Consider the following 17,813-nt stretch of genomic DNA (forward strand, 5'->3'; position numbering starts at 1 on the left):
AGGAAAAAGTAATACATCCTTTTTGGCTACTAATATTTTCTCTTCATTTCAGCAACCATAGAAAACTTTCATGTGGTGGAAACATTAGCTGATAATGCAATCATCATTTATCAAACACACAAGGTAAGTATATCTACATCCCAAAAGGATTCCAGTGTAGTTCAAACTGAGACATGTAAATTCTCTAAAATAAAATTTGGCAGGAATTTAAATGCCACAGAAGATCCAAAGACTTTATTAATAGTTCCTGAATATCATGTATGTGAAAGGTATATCAGCTCATTTAAAGCAGAAATGGGTGCAGGCAGAAACCTGAGAAATATCCAGAAACAGTGTCTGATAAAGATCTACAGTTAGTTATGCAGACTTAAGTCTAGAAGAGAAAATATTGAAATCCGTTTAACTAGCATCTAGTTTCTATAGGAGATAAATGATAGTTATCAAATATGAAAGTGAATCATACCACATGTGAAAGTTCCTGTGACAGCAGTAATGAGGGGAATGAACAGTATGTTATTAGACTAGTAGATATGAAAGTGATCTGAGTGGATTATCTGAAGGCAAGGGAAAATTGCTGAGCATGACTGTTGGGAGATCCGTCATACACCAAAGCACACAGAAACATTGTCATTTAAATTGATTCCTGAGGCCGGCCCAGTGGCATAGCAACTGGGTTCACGTGCTCTGCTTCGGTGGCCCAGGGCTCGCAGGTTCAGATCCTGGGCGTAGACCTAGCACTGCTCCTCAAGCCACGCTGAGGCCACATGCCACGTGGAAGAACTGGAAGGACCTACAACTAGGAAAATAAATCGATTATAAAAGTAATATTTCTCTTACCTTGTTCTGCTCTGTTCCCTTTCTGAATATTGCCAAATGATATAGTGAATAAAGAGTAGTATAAAATGAATTAAAATTTTGGAGAGATCCACCAAAAGAAATATTATATGTTACATAAGAATATAGGAGCTGGCGTGGTGGTGTAGTGGTTTAGTTCACGTGCTCCACTTCGGCAGCCTGGGATTCACAGGTTCAGATCCCAGGCATAGACCTAGCACTGCTCATCAAGCCATGCTATGGTGGCATCCCACATGCAAAATAGAGGAAGATTGGCAGAGATGCTGGTTCAGGGCCAATCCTCCTCACCAAAAATAAAAAAAATATATGTGATTCAAAAAGTACTTCATTTTTGTCTTTTTTAAATGGTTTTTTTAATTGAACTGAATATATGAAAATGATTGAGCTTTGCTATATATTTCTTGAGCTCAGTCTTGTCATCTGAGGTATCTTATCTTACATGACTATGACTGGGCTTTATTTTACATGGGAGCTGCTCAAGAAATGTGTAACAACGAAGATTCTGTTTCAGCATACAGACTTAGAGGGGCTCTAAGTGAAGTGTAAAATTTAGTGGATGTTAAAATATCGATTGCTCGCCCTGTAATTTAGAATTGACACAAATGACCAGTAGTTTAGAATCAGAAGAGTCTCATTGTCTGAAGATAGTTGATCCTGGAAAACAACCTGCTGAAAGTGTCTTACCTGTAAATAGTGGATGGAGGGGAAGGTTATGTAGGCTGAGCTAGAATTACTTCTTAAAAGTAAAACCAAAAATTGTTAAAATAGTGTATCTTATATGTAACAAAATTTGTTGCAGTTATAATTATTTGAATAAACAGATTGTCCTGGCATAGTTTTTTCAACAAAATCCAATAATGCCATACATCTTTTTCTTTAAATTTGGCTTCTTTAAATAGGATCTTAAAGAGGGCTGCTCATCTCCTGAGGTTTAAGTTAGTCTCACTCTAAATTTCTGTCTTATCATCCTTGTGGATTTGCATTTATTCTAATATGACCAAATTTTCGTTTATTTTTGGCTTCACGTACATTTGCCCAACACTACTTTCATCAGCTTCATGAAATTTTGCATCTTTAAAAGATGAGCCATTTCACTTTGCCAGTGATTTGTGTTGTATCAGCACTGAGTTGTTGGCTGTTTCTTATATTCTGTGATCAAGAAGGACGCCGTGCATATTTTCTTTCGTTTGAAGGCACGTGGCCCAGCTTTAGAGACCTAGGTTCCGTGCCATCCCAGCCACGTATGCTATTCCTTGCCTGATCTAACTCATCTGGAATTCTTCCAACATGATTAGGGTGTCAGAGGAGCAGTCTTCTTTCCCTAAAATCTTTGCTTTTAAGTCTCTGGACAATTTAAACAGAGGTTTAATACTAAACCTAAAAGCAGATACTGTACTTACCAAGGGTTGTCGGAGGAGGGATAATGGGGAGCTTTGTTTGCATAATGGGCACAGAGTTTTTGTTTAGTGTGATAAAAAATTTTGGAAATAGATAATGATGATGTTTACATAACATTGTGAATGTAACTAATGCCACTGAATTATACCCTTAAAAAATGGTTTAAATGGTGGATTTTATGTGACATATGTATTACCACATTTTTTTTTTCCCCAAGGAATATTCGCCCTGAACTAATATCTCTGCCAATCTTCCTCTATTTTTTAGTATGTGGGCCACCAGCACAGCATGGCTGCTAACAGAGTGGTGTAGGTCCCACACCAGGGAACCAAACCTGGGCCACTGAAGCAGAGCACACCAAACTTAACCATTAGGCCACCAGGGCTGACCCCACAATTTAAAGAAAAAAATAGCATTATTTTTTTTAATAAGGAAACATTATTCCTTTGGTATTGTTCTGGAAAGCCATTAGCTGGTGTTCATAATTAATCCTTTGGTGGGTATTCTCAGATGCTTTCCATTTAAAATTTGACGGATTTACCTTTAACTGAGGCATTTATTGGTTTTACATTTGTTTCTCTGTTAGTTCCATATTACATGTTATTGAACAAAAAGCTGTTCAAGGTTTCAAAAGATTTTCGCTTCTTCCACAGAGAGTGTGGCCTGCTTCTCAGCGAGATGTATTGTATCTTTCTGCCATTCGAAAGATACCAGCCTTGACTGAAAATGATCCTGAGACTTGGATAGTTTGTAATTTTTCTGTGGATCACGACAGTGCTCCTGTAAGTACGCTGTGTAAATGCGTCTGGTTCCACAACATGCAGCTCAGTGTACAGAGCCGGGCGGAAGTGGTAACACACCCCACACACACATCTGACTTAATAATGCTTCTCCGGCCCTGCTTCGAGCTGGTTGGCCCCTCGGAGCAGGACGGCCGTCTGCTCTCTGGGGCTCAGGCGCAGCTGTGGGCACCCCGCAGGGCTGCTGGCCTTTCCTCCTGACCTCCGGTGATGGAGCCGAGTGGCCCAAGACGTGGGCTGCTTCTCATGGTTGCCCTCAAGCCGTGATCAGTCCGTGGTTCCCACCACGATGTAGCTCCATTTCCGCTGGAGAGGAGGAGAGATGCTTCCCGGGGTCAGATCAGCTCGGCATGGGTTATTTATTGGTGCTTATAAGACTGTGTTGGAAATTTTGATGAGTTGTGGTTATAGGTCACATAATGTCATATTAGACTGGAAGAAATCACAGAATACTGCGTATCTCCTGTATTGGTGTTTTGTTTGATTTTTTGTTTTGACAGCTAAACAATCGATGTGTCCGTGCCAAAATAAATGTTGCTATGATTTGTCAAACCTTGGTAAGCCCACCAGAGGGAGACCAGGAGATTAGCAGGGACAACATTCTGTGCAAGATTACGTATGTAGCCAACGGTATGTACTTTGTTTTTGCTGCTTGGCAGTGTGGATGTTCTTATCATGATCTACATGATAGCTGACGGTTTGGACAAATGCCATTTACAAATGCCTATTTAGTTTTTATCCTTTAGATTAGTAATTTTTAATTTGGAGAGTTGTATATCAAAATTATCAGGAAACTTTCAAAATGCTTATGCCTGAATTTCACCCAGAACTACTTGTAGCTGCCCCTGATGCAGGAAGGGTTAATAATCACTGGAAAAAGCTTGCCAACAAACTGTGACCCGGAGGTGAGAAGGCCGGTTAGCCAATGACGGGTAAGACCTCCAAGGGGAGGCAACCTAAGACAGGCATTGGTCACCCGGGGGCACAGATGGAGACACGATATCGGGAGCAGGAGGGGCCGTTACCTAGGCGGCCTTGCATGCTCCGAGATAAAATACACGAGCACAGCAATAACATGATAATATCAAAACAGAGACCAAGGGAGGGCTCCTTGAGAAATCACTAAGAATTCTTGGCATTCGCTAATTACTTCATCCAGAACACCTGTGTATGTTTAACAGATGTAAGCTATGTATCTATTGAAACGCTGGTTATAGTAAATTCAGAGTGGCCGTCAGCCCTCTCTGCATCTATCCTGATGTGTACATTGGATTGCGACACTGACACTACTATATCAGAATTTCTGAAGCTGGGGCTGGATAGGTAAATTTTAAAACTTCATCTCTAGATCACTATCATGTATCCTTGGTTTTAGGAATCATTTTATTAGATATTTACCTAATAGTGTATATGTATAATCAGGAATAGAAGCAACAGTGGAAAAGGAAATTAACAGTTCTTTTTCTTTTTCTTTTTTTATTCTTTCTTTCTTTCTTTTTTTGGTGAGGAAGAATGGCCCTGAGCTAACATCTGTTTCCAATCTTCCTCTTTTTTTCTCTCCCCAAAGCCCCTTAGTACATAGTTGTATATCCTAGCTGTATGTCCTTCTAGTTCTTCTATGTGGGACACCACCTCAGCATGGCTTGATGAGCAATGCTAGGTCCATGCCCAGGATCCCAACTGGCAAGCCCTGGGCTGCCGAAACAGAGCACACGAACTAAACCATTATGCCACCAGGCTGGCCCAACAGTTCTTTTTCTTATTGTGATGCTTTTTAGTTTTCCCTATCGTTGCTCCCTAATCCTTATGAGTTGCTGGTTACATTATTTATTTCACATTGGCCTGCTGCTAGACAGCCCTGTTCGTCACTCACTTGGGTTCCTCGCTACACCCATCTCCTCCTGTTGGTAGTTCAGGAGTCCCTCTAACCAAATGCTCAAACCTCTTCTTTATACAGGGCCATAACTGCCAGGATGCTGGAAGAGACGGTTGTGCTGAGTAGGTTACTCTCTGGTTGTGGTGGAGTTTGATGAATAAATCTGCCTTAAGCACCCTAAAGTATTGCTAGACTAATTGTTGCCTATAATGCAGGGAACCAAGAACATTTTAGAAAGGTAATAGGTGCGTCCTTATTTGCATCTGTTCTCTTGTGCTGGTTAATACTGAGGAATTAACAGTCAAGACTTTGAGATGCTAACTGTTCCAACGTGAGGAATTTTTTAAAAGCCAAGAAACAAAATGAGGGCCTCATATGCATTTGGAGAATTCTATCTTAACAGGCTTTAATTTCCCATTGTCTCGCAGTGAATCCTGGAGGATGGGCACCAGCCTCGGTGTTAAGGGCGGTGGCGAAGCGAGAGTATCCAAAGTTCCTGAAACGCTTCACTTCCTACGTCCAAGAGAAAACCGCAGGAAAGCCAATTCTCTTCTAGTATTGCAGGTACTGGAGAGCAGATGCTGCCCCTCTCTGTTAACGTTTGACCGATGTGACTCTGCACATACCGAGATTTAGTTAGTTGTTGAAAGTGGCTTCTGTGTTTTTTGATGTTCCAGATAGAGTTGTCATTTTTATAGCCTTTAAATTTTTTCATTTTTTTCTGCTTATGCTAGATAATACCTGCTTATTTAAAGAAATGTTAGCATTATAGAACTATAGAATTTCAGAAGTACAAATTCTCTATATTTTTCCCTTCCCAGAGACTACTGTTGGATTTGTTGTATATTCTTCCAGACTTTTATGTGTATGTACAGACAGATGTTCTTGATTGTTTTAAAACATGTTTATCCCATATTTATGGTTTTGCAGCTTGCTTTTTATACTCATATCTGCACCATTATTGCATATAAAGGTATGAGACATATGACGCCATCTCCTTCTTTTAACTTCTGTTACGTAAGTGTTGCAGAATTCAGTAACCACTCTCGTGTTAATGTCTGGGTTGGTTCCATGTTTTTACCGTCACATAATGCCACACTGAACATCTTTGCACAGAGAGCTGGAATCTCTCATTTTTTTAAATAAATATATCTTAACATGGCTCGGAAGTCAACAGTACGACAAGATAAACAGTGAAATTTACCCCGTGCCCCCTAGGCACCCAGTTTTGCCGCCACACCCAAGTGTATAACTGCTGATACTAGTTTCCGACGTATCCTTCCAGAGATGTATTTTTTAAGCCTGAATACATAAATGCAAGTATATTGCTCCCACACAGAGAGTTTCTGTTGTTGAAGAGAAGGTAGCACGCTGCGCACACTGATCCTGACCCTTTCAGTGCGCTTTCTCCTGACGGTCCTTCCATACCCATGCAGAGCTGCTTCATTCTTTTTTTGCAGCTGTGTAGCATCCTACCCGATGGAGGTACGTCATTTATCTAACCAGTCCTCCATTTGTAGACAGTAGAGTTTCCAGTTTTTGCTAGAACGAACAGTATTACAATTATATCCATATGTCGTTTTGCCCTTGCAGGTTTATATGTGGGATAAATTACTAGATGTGACACTGCTGGCACTTCTGGGGGGTTGTGCATTTATAATTTAGATATTGCCCTCCATAGAGGTTGTATGAATCTACCATCTCACCAGCAATAATGTGTTGGAATGCCTGTTACCCTGTACCCTCTCATGCAATGTGGGAAATAAAACTTTCTGATTTTTTCCAACTTGATAGATGAAAAATACTCTCCCAGTGTAGTTTTAGTTGTATTTCTCTTATTATGAATGAGTTTGAGCATCTTTTGGTCCATTTGAGACCCCTCAGTGTGTTAACACTGAAATTTTTAATAGATATTGCCAAAGTATAATTGACAAACTGGAAGTATATATGAACATCCTCTCATTCTCACCTGCATTGAACGTTAAGTCTTTGGCTGAGAAATTTATATTCTTGAGTCAGTTCCTTTAGGTAAAAATAATATAGTCAATAACCATATAATGACTGACTTTCTTAATTAAGCCTGATTTCTGATGCTGTTTATAGTATGTCTTTCTTTTAAAAAATAAAAAAAAAACCCAAAGGCTAAATTTATTGTCAGATACTAACACAAGAGTTATTGCATTGATAGCCCAGATATTTAGCTTTTCCCAGGCAAAGCTCACCTGGAAATGGCTCTGGTCTTACTTCTCCGAATCATTAGTGTCGGGATGGGGTGGTGGGGACACAGCCTGACCTGGGAGGGATTCTCTCTCCACACGTAAGCGCACCACAGAAATGCGCTGACTGTTCTTAGAATATCCTGTACTGTGGAGCTGCTTTGGCTGGATGTGAACACAGACTTTCTTAGTGATTCCGTCTCTGCACTGTATTTATCAAATTAGCCAGAAGCCTGAGGCCACAGCATGGCCTTTCCAAGCTTTGTGCCTCTCCCCACGGCCTTAAGGCCTCTAGAGCAGTGCCTGCTCTCCTTAAGACGGAGCCCGCAGCTGCTTCCCCTCCCCGCGGCCTTGCTAAGCAGGCAGAACGTGTAACCGTGCATTAAGCAAAAGAAATCATAATGCGGTTGTATGTAGAACATGCTCTCTGTTTGTGAAGAAAAATACCTTTCTTAAACATATGAAAAGCGTGTGCTACCATATTACCAGCATTTGCCTCTAAACTGTTGGGTTTGGGACAATTTTATTGACTGACTCTGTGTGTGTGTGTGTGTGTGTGTGTGTGTGTGTGTGTGTTTATCTGCACGTGGGCACGCAAGCGCATACATCCTTCTTTCGTGGACCTAGGAGAGATGGGCTTGAAATCCTTTGAAAAAATTTATCTCAGGGGAAGGCATTGGCATTGTTTGTGGGCATGTGTGTAAAGATAGTAGTGGAAAGACTCCCTGGCCGAAACAACTCAGCCTCAAGGTTGAGCTTCCTTCTGGCAAAGGACCAAGTTCAAAACTTAAGGTGGTGAAAATCTCTGTTTACCTAAAGTGATGTTTGTTTCATAGTAATTTTGGAAGATGTGTCTATGAAGTGGATCCCGGCATTGACACCTTAGGAAAGCTGATGTTCTCAGTTTTGGTGATAGAGAAATAGTAACTGTCAGTAGTGTGTACCATCTTTAGAGAAACTCCATAAAGAGTTAATGAGGTCCAAAGATATTTAGAATTCTTAGTCAAAACTCTTAAAGTTTTTGACAAGATCTGAGCATGTTTGTTTCTTAAGATAAGGCAGACTTCTTTTCCATAGCCTAAATACATTTTTTAAATTCTTAATAAATGGTATTGTATAGCATAATTTTTATTGAAGACTAAGAAGAAGGAAATGCCAGTTTGTGGGGTACAAATCCACAGGCCTCCAGTTGATTCCTTCTTTGCTTACCTGTACACATTGCTCTATTTAATTTTTTCTAACTTTCAAAAGTTTCCTTTTCCCTTCTATTCCTTGCCAATGGGATAAGTTTCAAATATGTAATGTTAATAATTTTACATTCTTAAAGGTGAAAATCCTTAAACTGTAAATTTTAATAGAGACTGTGCATTCCATGAATTCAGAGAGCAGGAGGAATCTGTTCTAATAGTCTTGCAGCTGTTAGTAATAATACATTGCTGAGTTTTTTACTTGTCATTTTCTTTTCTACAGTGACTGAAGCAAGGCTGTGTGACATTCCATGTTGAAGGAAAAAATAGAAAACAAAATTGAATGCTCTAAGCTGGAACATAGGATCGATAGCCTTGTCTGTGGCCCAACAACTTGGCCTTGTGTACACAAAGGAGGAAATACTGCAGGAGCCAAGCCGAACATCTAACACTAGCTGTTTCCTGCTAGGTCTCTTGCTCAGCGTACACCTATAAATACATGTACAATGACGTGTATATGGCTATATTTTTATTTGCTTGCTCCTGGAAGAGAAAAAAATCAACTTTGAATCACAACTAGGAATTGATGCTTTAATTTTTGGAAACTTTTTCAGAATTTTTAATTTCCTGTGATCAGGCCTGAGATCCTCAGTTGTATCAGGTTTTGTGCACAAAAGAAAAGCACAAAAGTTGAACGCACATGGGGCATGTGCTTTCTGTGCACCAAATATCTGGATGGGGTTCTTTTTTCAGGCCTGCAGTCAAATATGTGTCCAGAATTTTTTGACTTTTTGTTTTGTATAATCATAGAATTCGTTGCTGCTGATTTCTGTACTGATCCACGTTGTCATGCGAAGTGTCTCGGTAACTGAGGGCTGGCCATCACCTGTGACTCGCCTTTTCAATACTCTTACTCCCATGAAGAACCTTTGGTTCTGATGGAGAAAGAGTGAAAAGCTTTTTTTTTCCCCCCAGATATCTTTATCTTTCTACTGTATTTTTAGTTGTGTACTGTGTACTCCAGATTTTTTTCAGTTTGTTACAAACACAATTTGGTAATTCCTAAATTGGTTCTGCCTGCCTCCAAACAGAAACATCTGTACAAATCTTGTGGGTCTAAACTACTTTCTGGTAAATGGTCAGGATAAAATGAGCTTGCGTTTTCCTGAAATTTCTGAGGACAGACGGTATTCCTTGTTAAAGCACGTCAGACCGAGTCTGACATTTGATTTGATACTTCAAGTATCCAGTAGCAGGAATGTTTGTTAGTTCTTCTAATTTGGGTTAGTTTAAAAGATATGTTGCAGGATATGCATAGAAAATGTGACCAATGCTCCTGTTTCCTCCTGATCAGAAACTTCAGCAGAACAGTAAAGGATTCCACGTGATTCAAACTGAAATTCTTTCTTTAGTTTCTGTAAGAAATTAAATGTAAAATACCTTTTTAAGTTTTAGGCCTCTGTGACAAACCTCAAGCGTGGAATGGAAGTAAGAAATGGTACTTATGGAAGTAGAAGTGACTGCCCACTTGAAAGTCTTCATTGTGTTTATAGCAAATGTGCTTGCAGAAATCAGAGGCATTTTGTAGACACTTTGCTGACTTGTACATCTCTGTAGAAACACAGAAATCAGATGCATTTTGTAAAGCAGAAAGTCATGTCACATGGAACATGTCCTGTATATATTTCATACATGGTAATGGGGTCTTAATGATAAATGCAAGGTGATAATTAATGATGGGATTAGTCTGATCACTTAACATGCACAATCCTGGAAGTGAATTACTTGCATCAGATAGAGTGGTATTTATTATTCTGTACAGAGAGAAAAATACATATAAAGCATACGCTTACATTACATGCACGCAGATTTCATGCTCCATAAATCTTTTCTATTTTTTAATTTACCTTTCTCTAAATGATGTGCATGGAATATGCCTTATTTCAGAAAAATGCTGTTCATAATGTGACTCCGTGGAGAAGTGCCTCTATGGTGGTAATGCTGGTAAGGCAAACAAGACAGATTATCATAGCGGTTTACTGCATCACCAGTTAACATTTTATATTGTGACGTTTAAAAAAGAAAAGTTTATACCTCAAATGTGTATTTTATTTTACAATCAGCTGCAGGGTTGGGGTGGAGTGTGGGAGGGCTGGGAGGGGAGGTTTATTCACCAGAGCTGCTGAGGGGAATCTTCAGAAAAATTCCATGTACCCTCTGTAACTGTTTCTCTGTTTGCCATTTCTGGTAACTATCACGAACACAGACAAGTAACTCTTTCATAACTGAGTTGGATAGCTTTATTTTACAAAGGTATGGGAGGTTTACAAAGCAGTATCTAAATCTAATTATCATTCGTTTCATTTGCACTAAATGTTAATGATAGGCTTTTGCAATTCTGTAAATAAAGTTATTACACTAAAAATATTTGTATTAAAAAAGAAGAAAAGAAAAAGATAGATTTTCCCTTTGGATAATGGCACTGGTACTTCGCTAGAGTCAATTCCATCAACCAGGTTTCGAAATGAGTTGAGGAATATGAAAAGAGTGTCAAAGAGGTCAGAATTTGGAGACGTACTAGCCCTTAGACAACATCCAGATGCTCTAGAATTATTTCCATATGGCTGATTCCTACAGATGAAAGTACACAAGGTTTCCTCATACACAGTTATTTCCTACTTCTCTTCCCAAGCAAAAAAAAGATGTTATCCCTTCACTTTCTTTTCTCCTCAGTTCCTCTTTTGTACTGTGATGGAAACTTGAAGAATATTGGTGATGAGGGGTGTTGGCCCTGAGTGCCCGCTGCACAGTTCAAGAGAGCGCAGTATTTCGCTTGGAATTCAGGACTCCTGATCTTGAGGTGGAGGGTGATCCTGGCAGCTCCTGGTTTGGGGTCGCCACAGGGGCAGCCAGACCAAGGAGCGGGTGGCTGGGAGGGTGGGGTGGGAATACAGAATAAGGAAAGGAGGAATGGATTCCCATTTGTTCAGTTTCATCAACTAATTTGCACACCTATACAACATCAGTGTCAATTGCTATTGAGAAAACTTTAGTTGGGCTGAGCTGGTTCTCTTGTGAAATTGTGCTGGTTATCCTTAAGCTTATTAGTTGTTTGTCCAGTTAAACACTTCACCAGTATTTAGTCCGAGTTGTACAGACGATGTATTTGGATTATTGTCATTGTTCATCTGCAAACTCAAAACATAATCATTTTAAAGTACCCTGGGAATATGTAGAGTGTAACTCTTCTATAATAGCTTTATGATCCTGATGATGTTTTTAAAAAATAATAAAGTTGGATCTTCCATGTTACAATCACAAAATTAAAACCAGTATTTAAAAGTGGAAAAGTATTAAAATATTATGGACTACTGTGCTTGCTTGATTGTTTTCCTTAACCCCGAGATGTTGCCCTACATCGTTCTCTGTGTAGTTAAGAGCTTGAAGTACTCCAGTTCAGTGGGCTTCAGACTGTAGGTTGGAACCCAGTTTAAGGATCAAGAAAACTAATGAGTTTCAACCTAAATTTTTTTTAACAAAATAGAATGGAATAGATCCAATACATAGCATGTAATAAGCAAATATTTTGTTAATCTTTCTTCATATGTGTATGTAGTGGGTTGCAATTTGAAATGAATTTCCTACTATGGATCCTGGTCCAAAGGTTTTTTTAATTGCTAGAGAGTGAAGCCATATACAGTTGGGTATTTCTAAAAGGAAACACAGTGCCTGTCAGTCATTCACACTTAGAACTCAACTACATGCATTTGGCCATAAACGAATGCTCTCCCATTTATTAAATAATATGGCCAGCTCCCTTTGTTACACTCGGGGATTTATGCCCTGGAACAGCCATGAGACTGGAATTGTGGATTTGCACTTCCCTGTGTCATTGAGTTCCTCCGTGGTTATATGAAAGACACTGAGCATCTTTCTCTCCTATTGTTCAACGATACACAGCAAACAAAATGCCCTCTGAACACATGCCAGCTGCTTAATCCGGTGGGTTGCTGGAAAGGAAACCTGGCGAATGTGTTGCATTTACTGACAGAGAGACACTGTGTGGGCCTCAGGGCACACTTGTAAAGAGTTCTTCAAGAGCGATTTTGATTACACACAATTTTTAGGCTTGACTTTGGAACATAACCTGCAAATAAGGTGGTGTTCTAACTAGCTAGGTGAAATTGAGTTGTTTTACAGTATCTTCCAAATTTGGGGGCCATTGTTTGAACTAGATTACAACAGGACTCATATTGTTAGCATTTGCTCTGCCTGCCCATTAAAACAAACCTGTGAACCTGCTGTACACTTTGAATAGCCTTAAACAGATATCCAGGTACACTTCTTTGTTGGGCCTCTTCTGTTCTCTTCCAAGAGTTCTGTGGGTTTAGTACTAGAACAAATCTTAAAGATCTGTGAAGTTGCTAGAAGATGCCCCACCAGGCTTTTCTTACCACCCAGGCTTTGTGACTGTAGTGTGCTGAAGGAGATGTCTCCATTAAGTGTGTACCACACACCCTGCCTGCGTTTTCTCTGACCTCCCCTTAGCACAGTGCTGGCACCAGCCCTGCTTTGCAGAAAAGGACACAGGCCAGGCTTCCAGGCCTGCCGAGTGACTCTAAAGTCTTTCTTTCCATTAGGCTCTGCTACTGTTTAATGCCTTATGTATTTAATATCTAGAATACAGTGTTTGATGGATTAGAAAGAGCTGACGTGCGTGAAGACTGGCATTTTGGGGGTATGGGTCTTAATACCACACACTTCATATTGGTTTCACAAAATCCCAAATACCTGTGTCGTAAAATCCCACCAGACAGATAAATTTTATTTTAAGTAAGGGTGGAATTCAGCCACCATTTGGTGCCTTAACTCCCTTCTTGTCCTCCAGCTTAGAGGGATGAAACACGGATCTCTGTCATAAACCACCACCACAGCGAGCCCAGGGAGGCTGTTTTATCTCAGATTTTTCAACCCAAAGACAAGCTCCACCAGAGCTGTGGCGGTTTGATGAGCTGCGTGCGGCAGAATGCCCGCTAAGGCAGCGACTGCAGCAAGCTTTGGCTCTGCCCTGCCCTACTGTGGTTCTATATTACTAGTCCTCGGAATTGGGAGGCCTGAGAGGCAGCAGGGAATCCGTGTGGCAGCTAAATCAAGGAGCAGTCAGCGTCCAGACCGTTTTAGCAATGTGGATAGGTGCCACAATTCTCCAGCACCCGACAATTCCCAGAGCAAAGATTTATTGAGCACCCACTGTGTGCCAAGTGGTGGTCCAGGATTGGGGATGTAAACGGTAATAAACAACATTTGGCCTTCATTGTTTTTGTCCTACCCAAGCTTTTTAGAAATGTGTCTAAACTAAGGAAATAGGCTTTGAGATCAGGGGCCTGTGAATAAAAGGCATTAAACGATGGGCTTAGCCACATTTGAGATGCACAAGTCCTGTTTGATTCTTGGTTCTCAGTTCTCAAAGGTGGATAGGAAATGGGTTGTTGCTGTATTTTAACAAGTTTGCCAACTTCTCTGCATGCTGTCTGATAGCACCAAAGTAATTGGTAAGCTGTGCTACCCTGCAGATTTCTCACTTTAATTTAAAACCGCAGTTTAGTTTACGGTTTGTGCTTTGACTTTTCATTCCTAACATCCGATAGATTTTTCTGTTATTTCTAAGTGAATTTGTCTCCATGTTCCTGAGTACCATGTTATTCAACATGCTGAAAGGGGATGAGACTTAGAAGCCAGAAGACCCGAGTTTTTCTGGCGCTCTCACTTGAACAGCTTTGATGTTGCCAAGCCTTTCAGTGTCTCAGTTTATTTTTCTCTTTTATAAAGTAATACAAAATCACCTACCGTGGCTGTATCACAGGCTTGTTTGGGGAAGAGTGAGATAATGTATTTAAAATGCTTTGAAAACTTTAAAGCACTATGCCAATGTAAGAAATTATTTAGTCAACCATAAATAGGTACTAGGAGCTGTCCTTTGAGTGTTAGAGATGTGAAGATGGGTAAGACACAGGGATAATGACAAGCAGGATGCTAATATGGGGCTTTGAACCAAACTGTAAGTCACTTGGCTTGTCTAGGGGTCAGCCTGCGGGGATATGTCGAATAAGGGAGAAAACTGGGAAGAGAGGCAGAGGCAGTTCCGGGAAACCTGGAAGCCTGCACGAAGTAGTTCCATCTCCATTCTACCAGCAAACTCAGTGGGACTTGGTGCCTGGTGTTGTTTGGCTGTGGAGTAAGCCAACTGTTAATGATGTTGTTACTTGTAATTCCCATGCCAGTGTGGGCAATGGGGAGGGGAAATAAGGATAGTTTTTACAACTTGAGAAGGGGAAATGATAGTGTCTCAAACTGGGGCCGCCCACAGTCAGTCCCATGCTTATAAAATACTAGCGGAAGCGGGGATGAGTTCAGAGCTGGGGAATCAGTGGAGAGATGAGTCTCCTAAGAGATCTCTTTGCCTTTTCCCTTATATTCAGTTCCTCCCCCTGCCACCATCAAATTATCCTTCAATACATTATGCCTTTTGCTAAATGGGCTTTAATAGTACCCTTATCTCCAGGACTGAGTCCAACCCCTTGACTTCAGTCTGATGTCCAAGGTATCTTTTAGGAGTCTGGCCTTACCCCGTCGCCCGCCTGACCCACCATGGTCCTCTCTACAAATAAGTCATCCCAACCAGGGGGACTTACTCCCCGTCACTCAGTACTCCATGCTTACCTTCTAAGGAACTTCTCTCTCTCCTCCCTTTAGTCAACCTCCAAAACCTACTTCAGGGCTCCCATTTCTGACCTTAAGTGTACCAGCCTGTCAGCTCTTCCTCTTTAGTTCTCCCGAATGTGCTTTTCCCTTCGTACTCGGACGACCTCACTACTATGCCGTTGCTTGTTCTTTCAGTCTAGCGGTTCTGCTGATAAGCTAGATGCTAGCCCATCAGCCCCACTGGCTTGCAAGCCTTGGAACACAAGGCCTCATGAAAACCAGCAGTTTCAATACAACATATGTTTGAGTCAGCAAATTAAGTCGTGAAAAAAATGGATAAGTTGTGAAAAGAAGGAGCAAATGGAGCTGAAAGGGGAAGAGGGCTTTAACTTCCGTGAGAGGGTACTGAAAACAGAAGGGATAAAAGGAGGAGAGGGAGAAGCTGTCCAGGAAGCACGTTAAGCACGAAAGTAAGAGGGACACCATTATCCCCTTTTCCCCTAAAACAGCAGCTTTATAGGGAGATTCAAATCTCCCAGCCAGGGATAGTGGCAGACGTGCAAGGAATCGTCAAGCAAGTGCCGGGGCAGCCCACAGGGGTCTGGGCTGCAAAGAGTTCAGCAGAATTGGCTGGGCAGCTGCTGAGGAGACAAGATGGAAAGGGAGGCGACTGGCTAAGCCACTTGTGCTGAGAACCCCTCTGGTGCTCTGTGGAAGGTGCTAGGCTGTTGCCCAAACTAGATGCACCTGAGATCCATATCGCAACACTAGAAAATGCTTCATGTTTCCATCTTTGGATAATAGAATGATCTTGTATGTATACATAGGAGAGAACAAATACAGCATTTCAGAGAAATGTATAGAGCTAGATGAGGCCTTGGAAGCCAGCTAATGCGACTGCCTCGCTTTACGAATAAGGAAACTAAGGAGACGAGACATGAAGCGAATAACCTAAGCTCTCACCACTGGTTAGCGGCAAAGCCACGATGAGAATGGAGGGCTCTGGATTCCCAGCTCCCTCCACACTGCTGTCCTCCTCCTTTGTAAATGACTATTATTTTCTCTTTGGAAAAATGTGGGCAAGATTTACCACTGGAGTACAGAAAAATCAATTTTTGTATATTTTTATCATTTCAGTTACTTGATAATGTACATAATTCAATATAATTATCAAAAAGTACACTTTTATTGGAGGTGTGTGTGGAACACTTTTTCTGCTGGAGTGTTCAAGGTTTGGACTCGACTGGCCTGGGTCGGCACTGTCTGAGCAAGCGGAAGACGGGCCTTTCCCCAAGAGCCTTCCATTCAAGATCCCATTTACCCAGGCTGCACCTGCCAGCCAGCTTTGAGCTTGGGCGACCTCCCAAGGGTTGTGCGCTGTGGTGAGGGCATCAGATCTGCTGCAGGAGCTGTAGCCATGGGGTGCGTGGGCTGCTCCGTCCAGACGTGACCGTACTTTGCTCTTAGGAGCAGTAGAGGTGTAAGAACAAAGGACTCCTGCAGGTTACATGCTAGATTGGGAGAGACTGAGGCACCAAGACTGGGTTTCACTGTAAGAGCTTTGGAGCTATAGCCTCCGGCCAGACTGAAATGGGCAGGGAGGGCGGGGTCCTGGGCTACCTCCTCCTCTGTGAGCTGCAGGGCTAGGCGAGCTGGGAGGTCCTCCCGTCCACATCATTTGGGGCTAATACTCTGGACCTGCTTTAGTGTGTCCAGCACTCTCACAATCCCAGCTGACTTAGAGTGGGGACGGAACTGCTCCCTCAACCCTCCCCTGCCCCTGCCCCTGCCCCTGCCCCATCAGCTAAGCCCTGTTTGTCGTCTCAAATTTCAAGTGAAGGAGTTCCATAACCTGTGCAGCGGATGGCTGCAGCCCTTCTATTTTGGATTACTTCCTGCTGCTTGCTTCCTGTTTCCTCGACAAAACCCACAGGAGGTGCCTGTGTGCCTTAACAGCTGGCACGAGGCCCTGCCGTCAGGCTCACTGCCAGCTGGCTTCCGAATTCGCAGGCTGGAATGGTCTGGTGAATAAGCTTCCTGCTCGAGTCCCGCTCCAGAGCTGCAGTCAGTGCAGGGAAGTCAAGAACAAGGAGCCACTTTAGGGCTCCGGTTGGGGGCAAGGTGGCCAATCTCTTTAAGGGTCAGCTGACCTTGCTTTTTGCTTGTCCTCCACTCTCTTAGTTGGCCCTTTGGGAGGGAGAATAGGGACCACGGGCTGGGAGAGTGAGGGGAGTAAGGAACTAGTCTCTCTGGGGCCGTCGTCCCATTTGTTGAAGACGAGCGGTGTTTAGGGGGTCGCAATGGGGGAGACACCAAGTCCAAATAACAGAACAAGGGAGTCAACCCCTGGGGCTGCAGCCTGGCCACCTGTACTTTGACAAGTCCCCAGGCGAGTGTGTTGCCACCTCAGGTGGGAGAACCACTGAACCGGAGCACCCTTTCCATTCCACCTCCGGTTTCCAGCTGTTAGCACCAGGCTCTCTCCTGTTGGCCTGAGGGAGCAACTGTGTGCCATTTCTCACATCCCGAGCCGCGAGTGCCCGGACCTCCCTCAGCAGCTCTCAGACTTGCTCAGGAGGCAAAGAAAGCAAGCAGGAGTCAGGGGCTTGTTCCAAGGACGTTACGATGAAAAGGAGTCTGTTAAAATGTCGTTGTAAATTTAATCATTTGCCATCTTCTCTTGGCTTCCAGTGTAGAGGTTGTCCATTATCTTTGCTAACCATTTGCTAATCGGCAAAGTTTAATATTAATAAATTCAACTCTTGTCCAGAACAGGAGG

The 17,813-nt window shown here is 42.1% G+C and overlaps 1 protein-coding gene across 6 annotated transcripts in view; it reads left to right on the plus strand.

The window, feature by feature from the left end:
* The window catches only part of CERT1 (ceramide transporter 1), a 122,217-nt gene that overhangs the window by 98,645 nt on the left and 5,759 nt on the right, over positions 1–17,813 (plus strand). For 4 of the 6 annotated variants that reach the window (XM_070571623.1, XM_070571624.1, XM_070571628.1 and 1 more), the window contains 4 exons: positions 53–123; positions 2,907–3,035; positions 3,554–3,683; positions 5,358–5,493. In XM_070571623.1, coding sequence (XP_070427724.1) covers positions 53–123; positions 2,907–3,035; positions 3,554–3,683; positions 5,358–5,485 — 458 coding nt within the window. In that variant the 3' untranslated portion in view covers positions 5,486–5,493. Of the gene's footprint in view, positions 1–52; positions 124–2,906; positions 3,036–3,553; positions 3,684–5,357; positions 5,494–8,615; positions 11,709–17,813 lie in introns of those variants that run through there. The other 2 variants (XM_070571622.1, XM_070571626.1) reach the window with 1 other exon arrangement.

This window comes from Equus przewalskii, chromosome 13 (genome assembly GCF_037783145.1).
Source record: "Equus przewalskii isolate Varuska chromosome 13, EquPr2, whole genome shotgun sequence".
Lineage (NCBI taxonomy): Eukaryota > Metazoa > Chordata > Mammalia > Perissodactyla > Equidae > Equus > Equus przewalskii.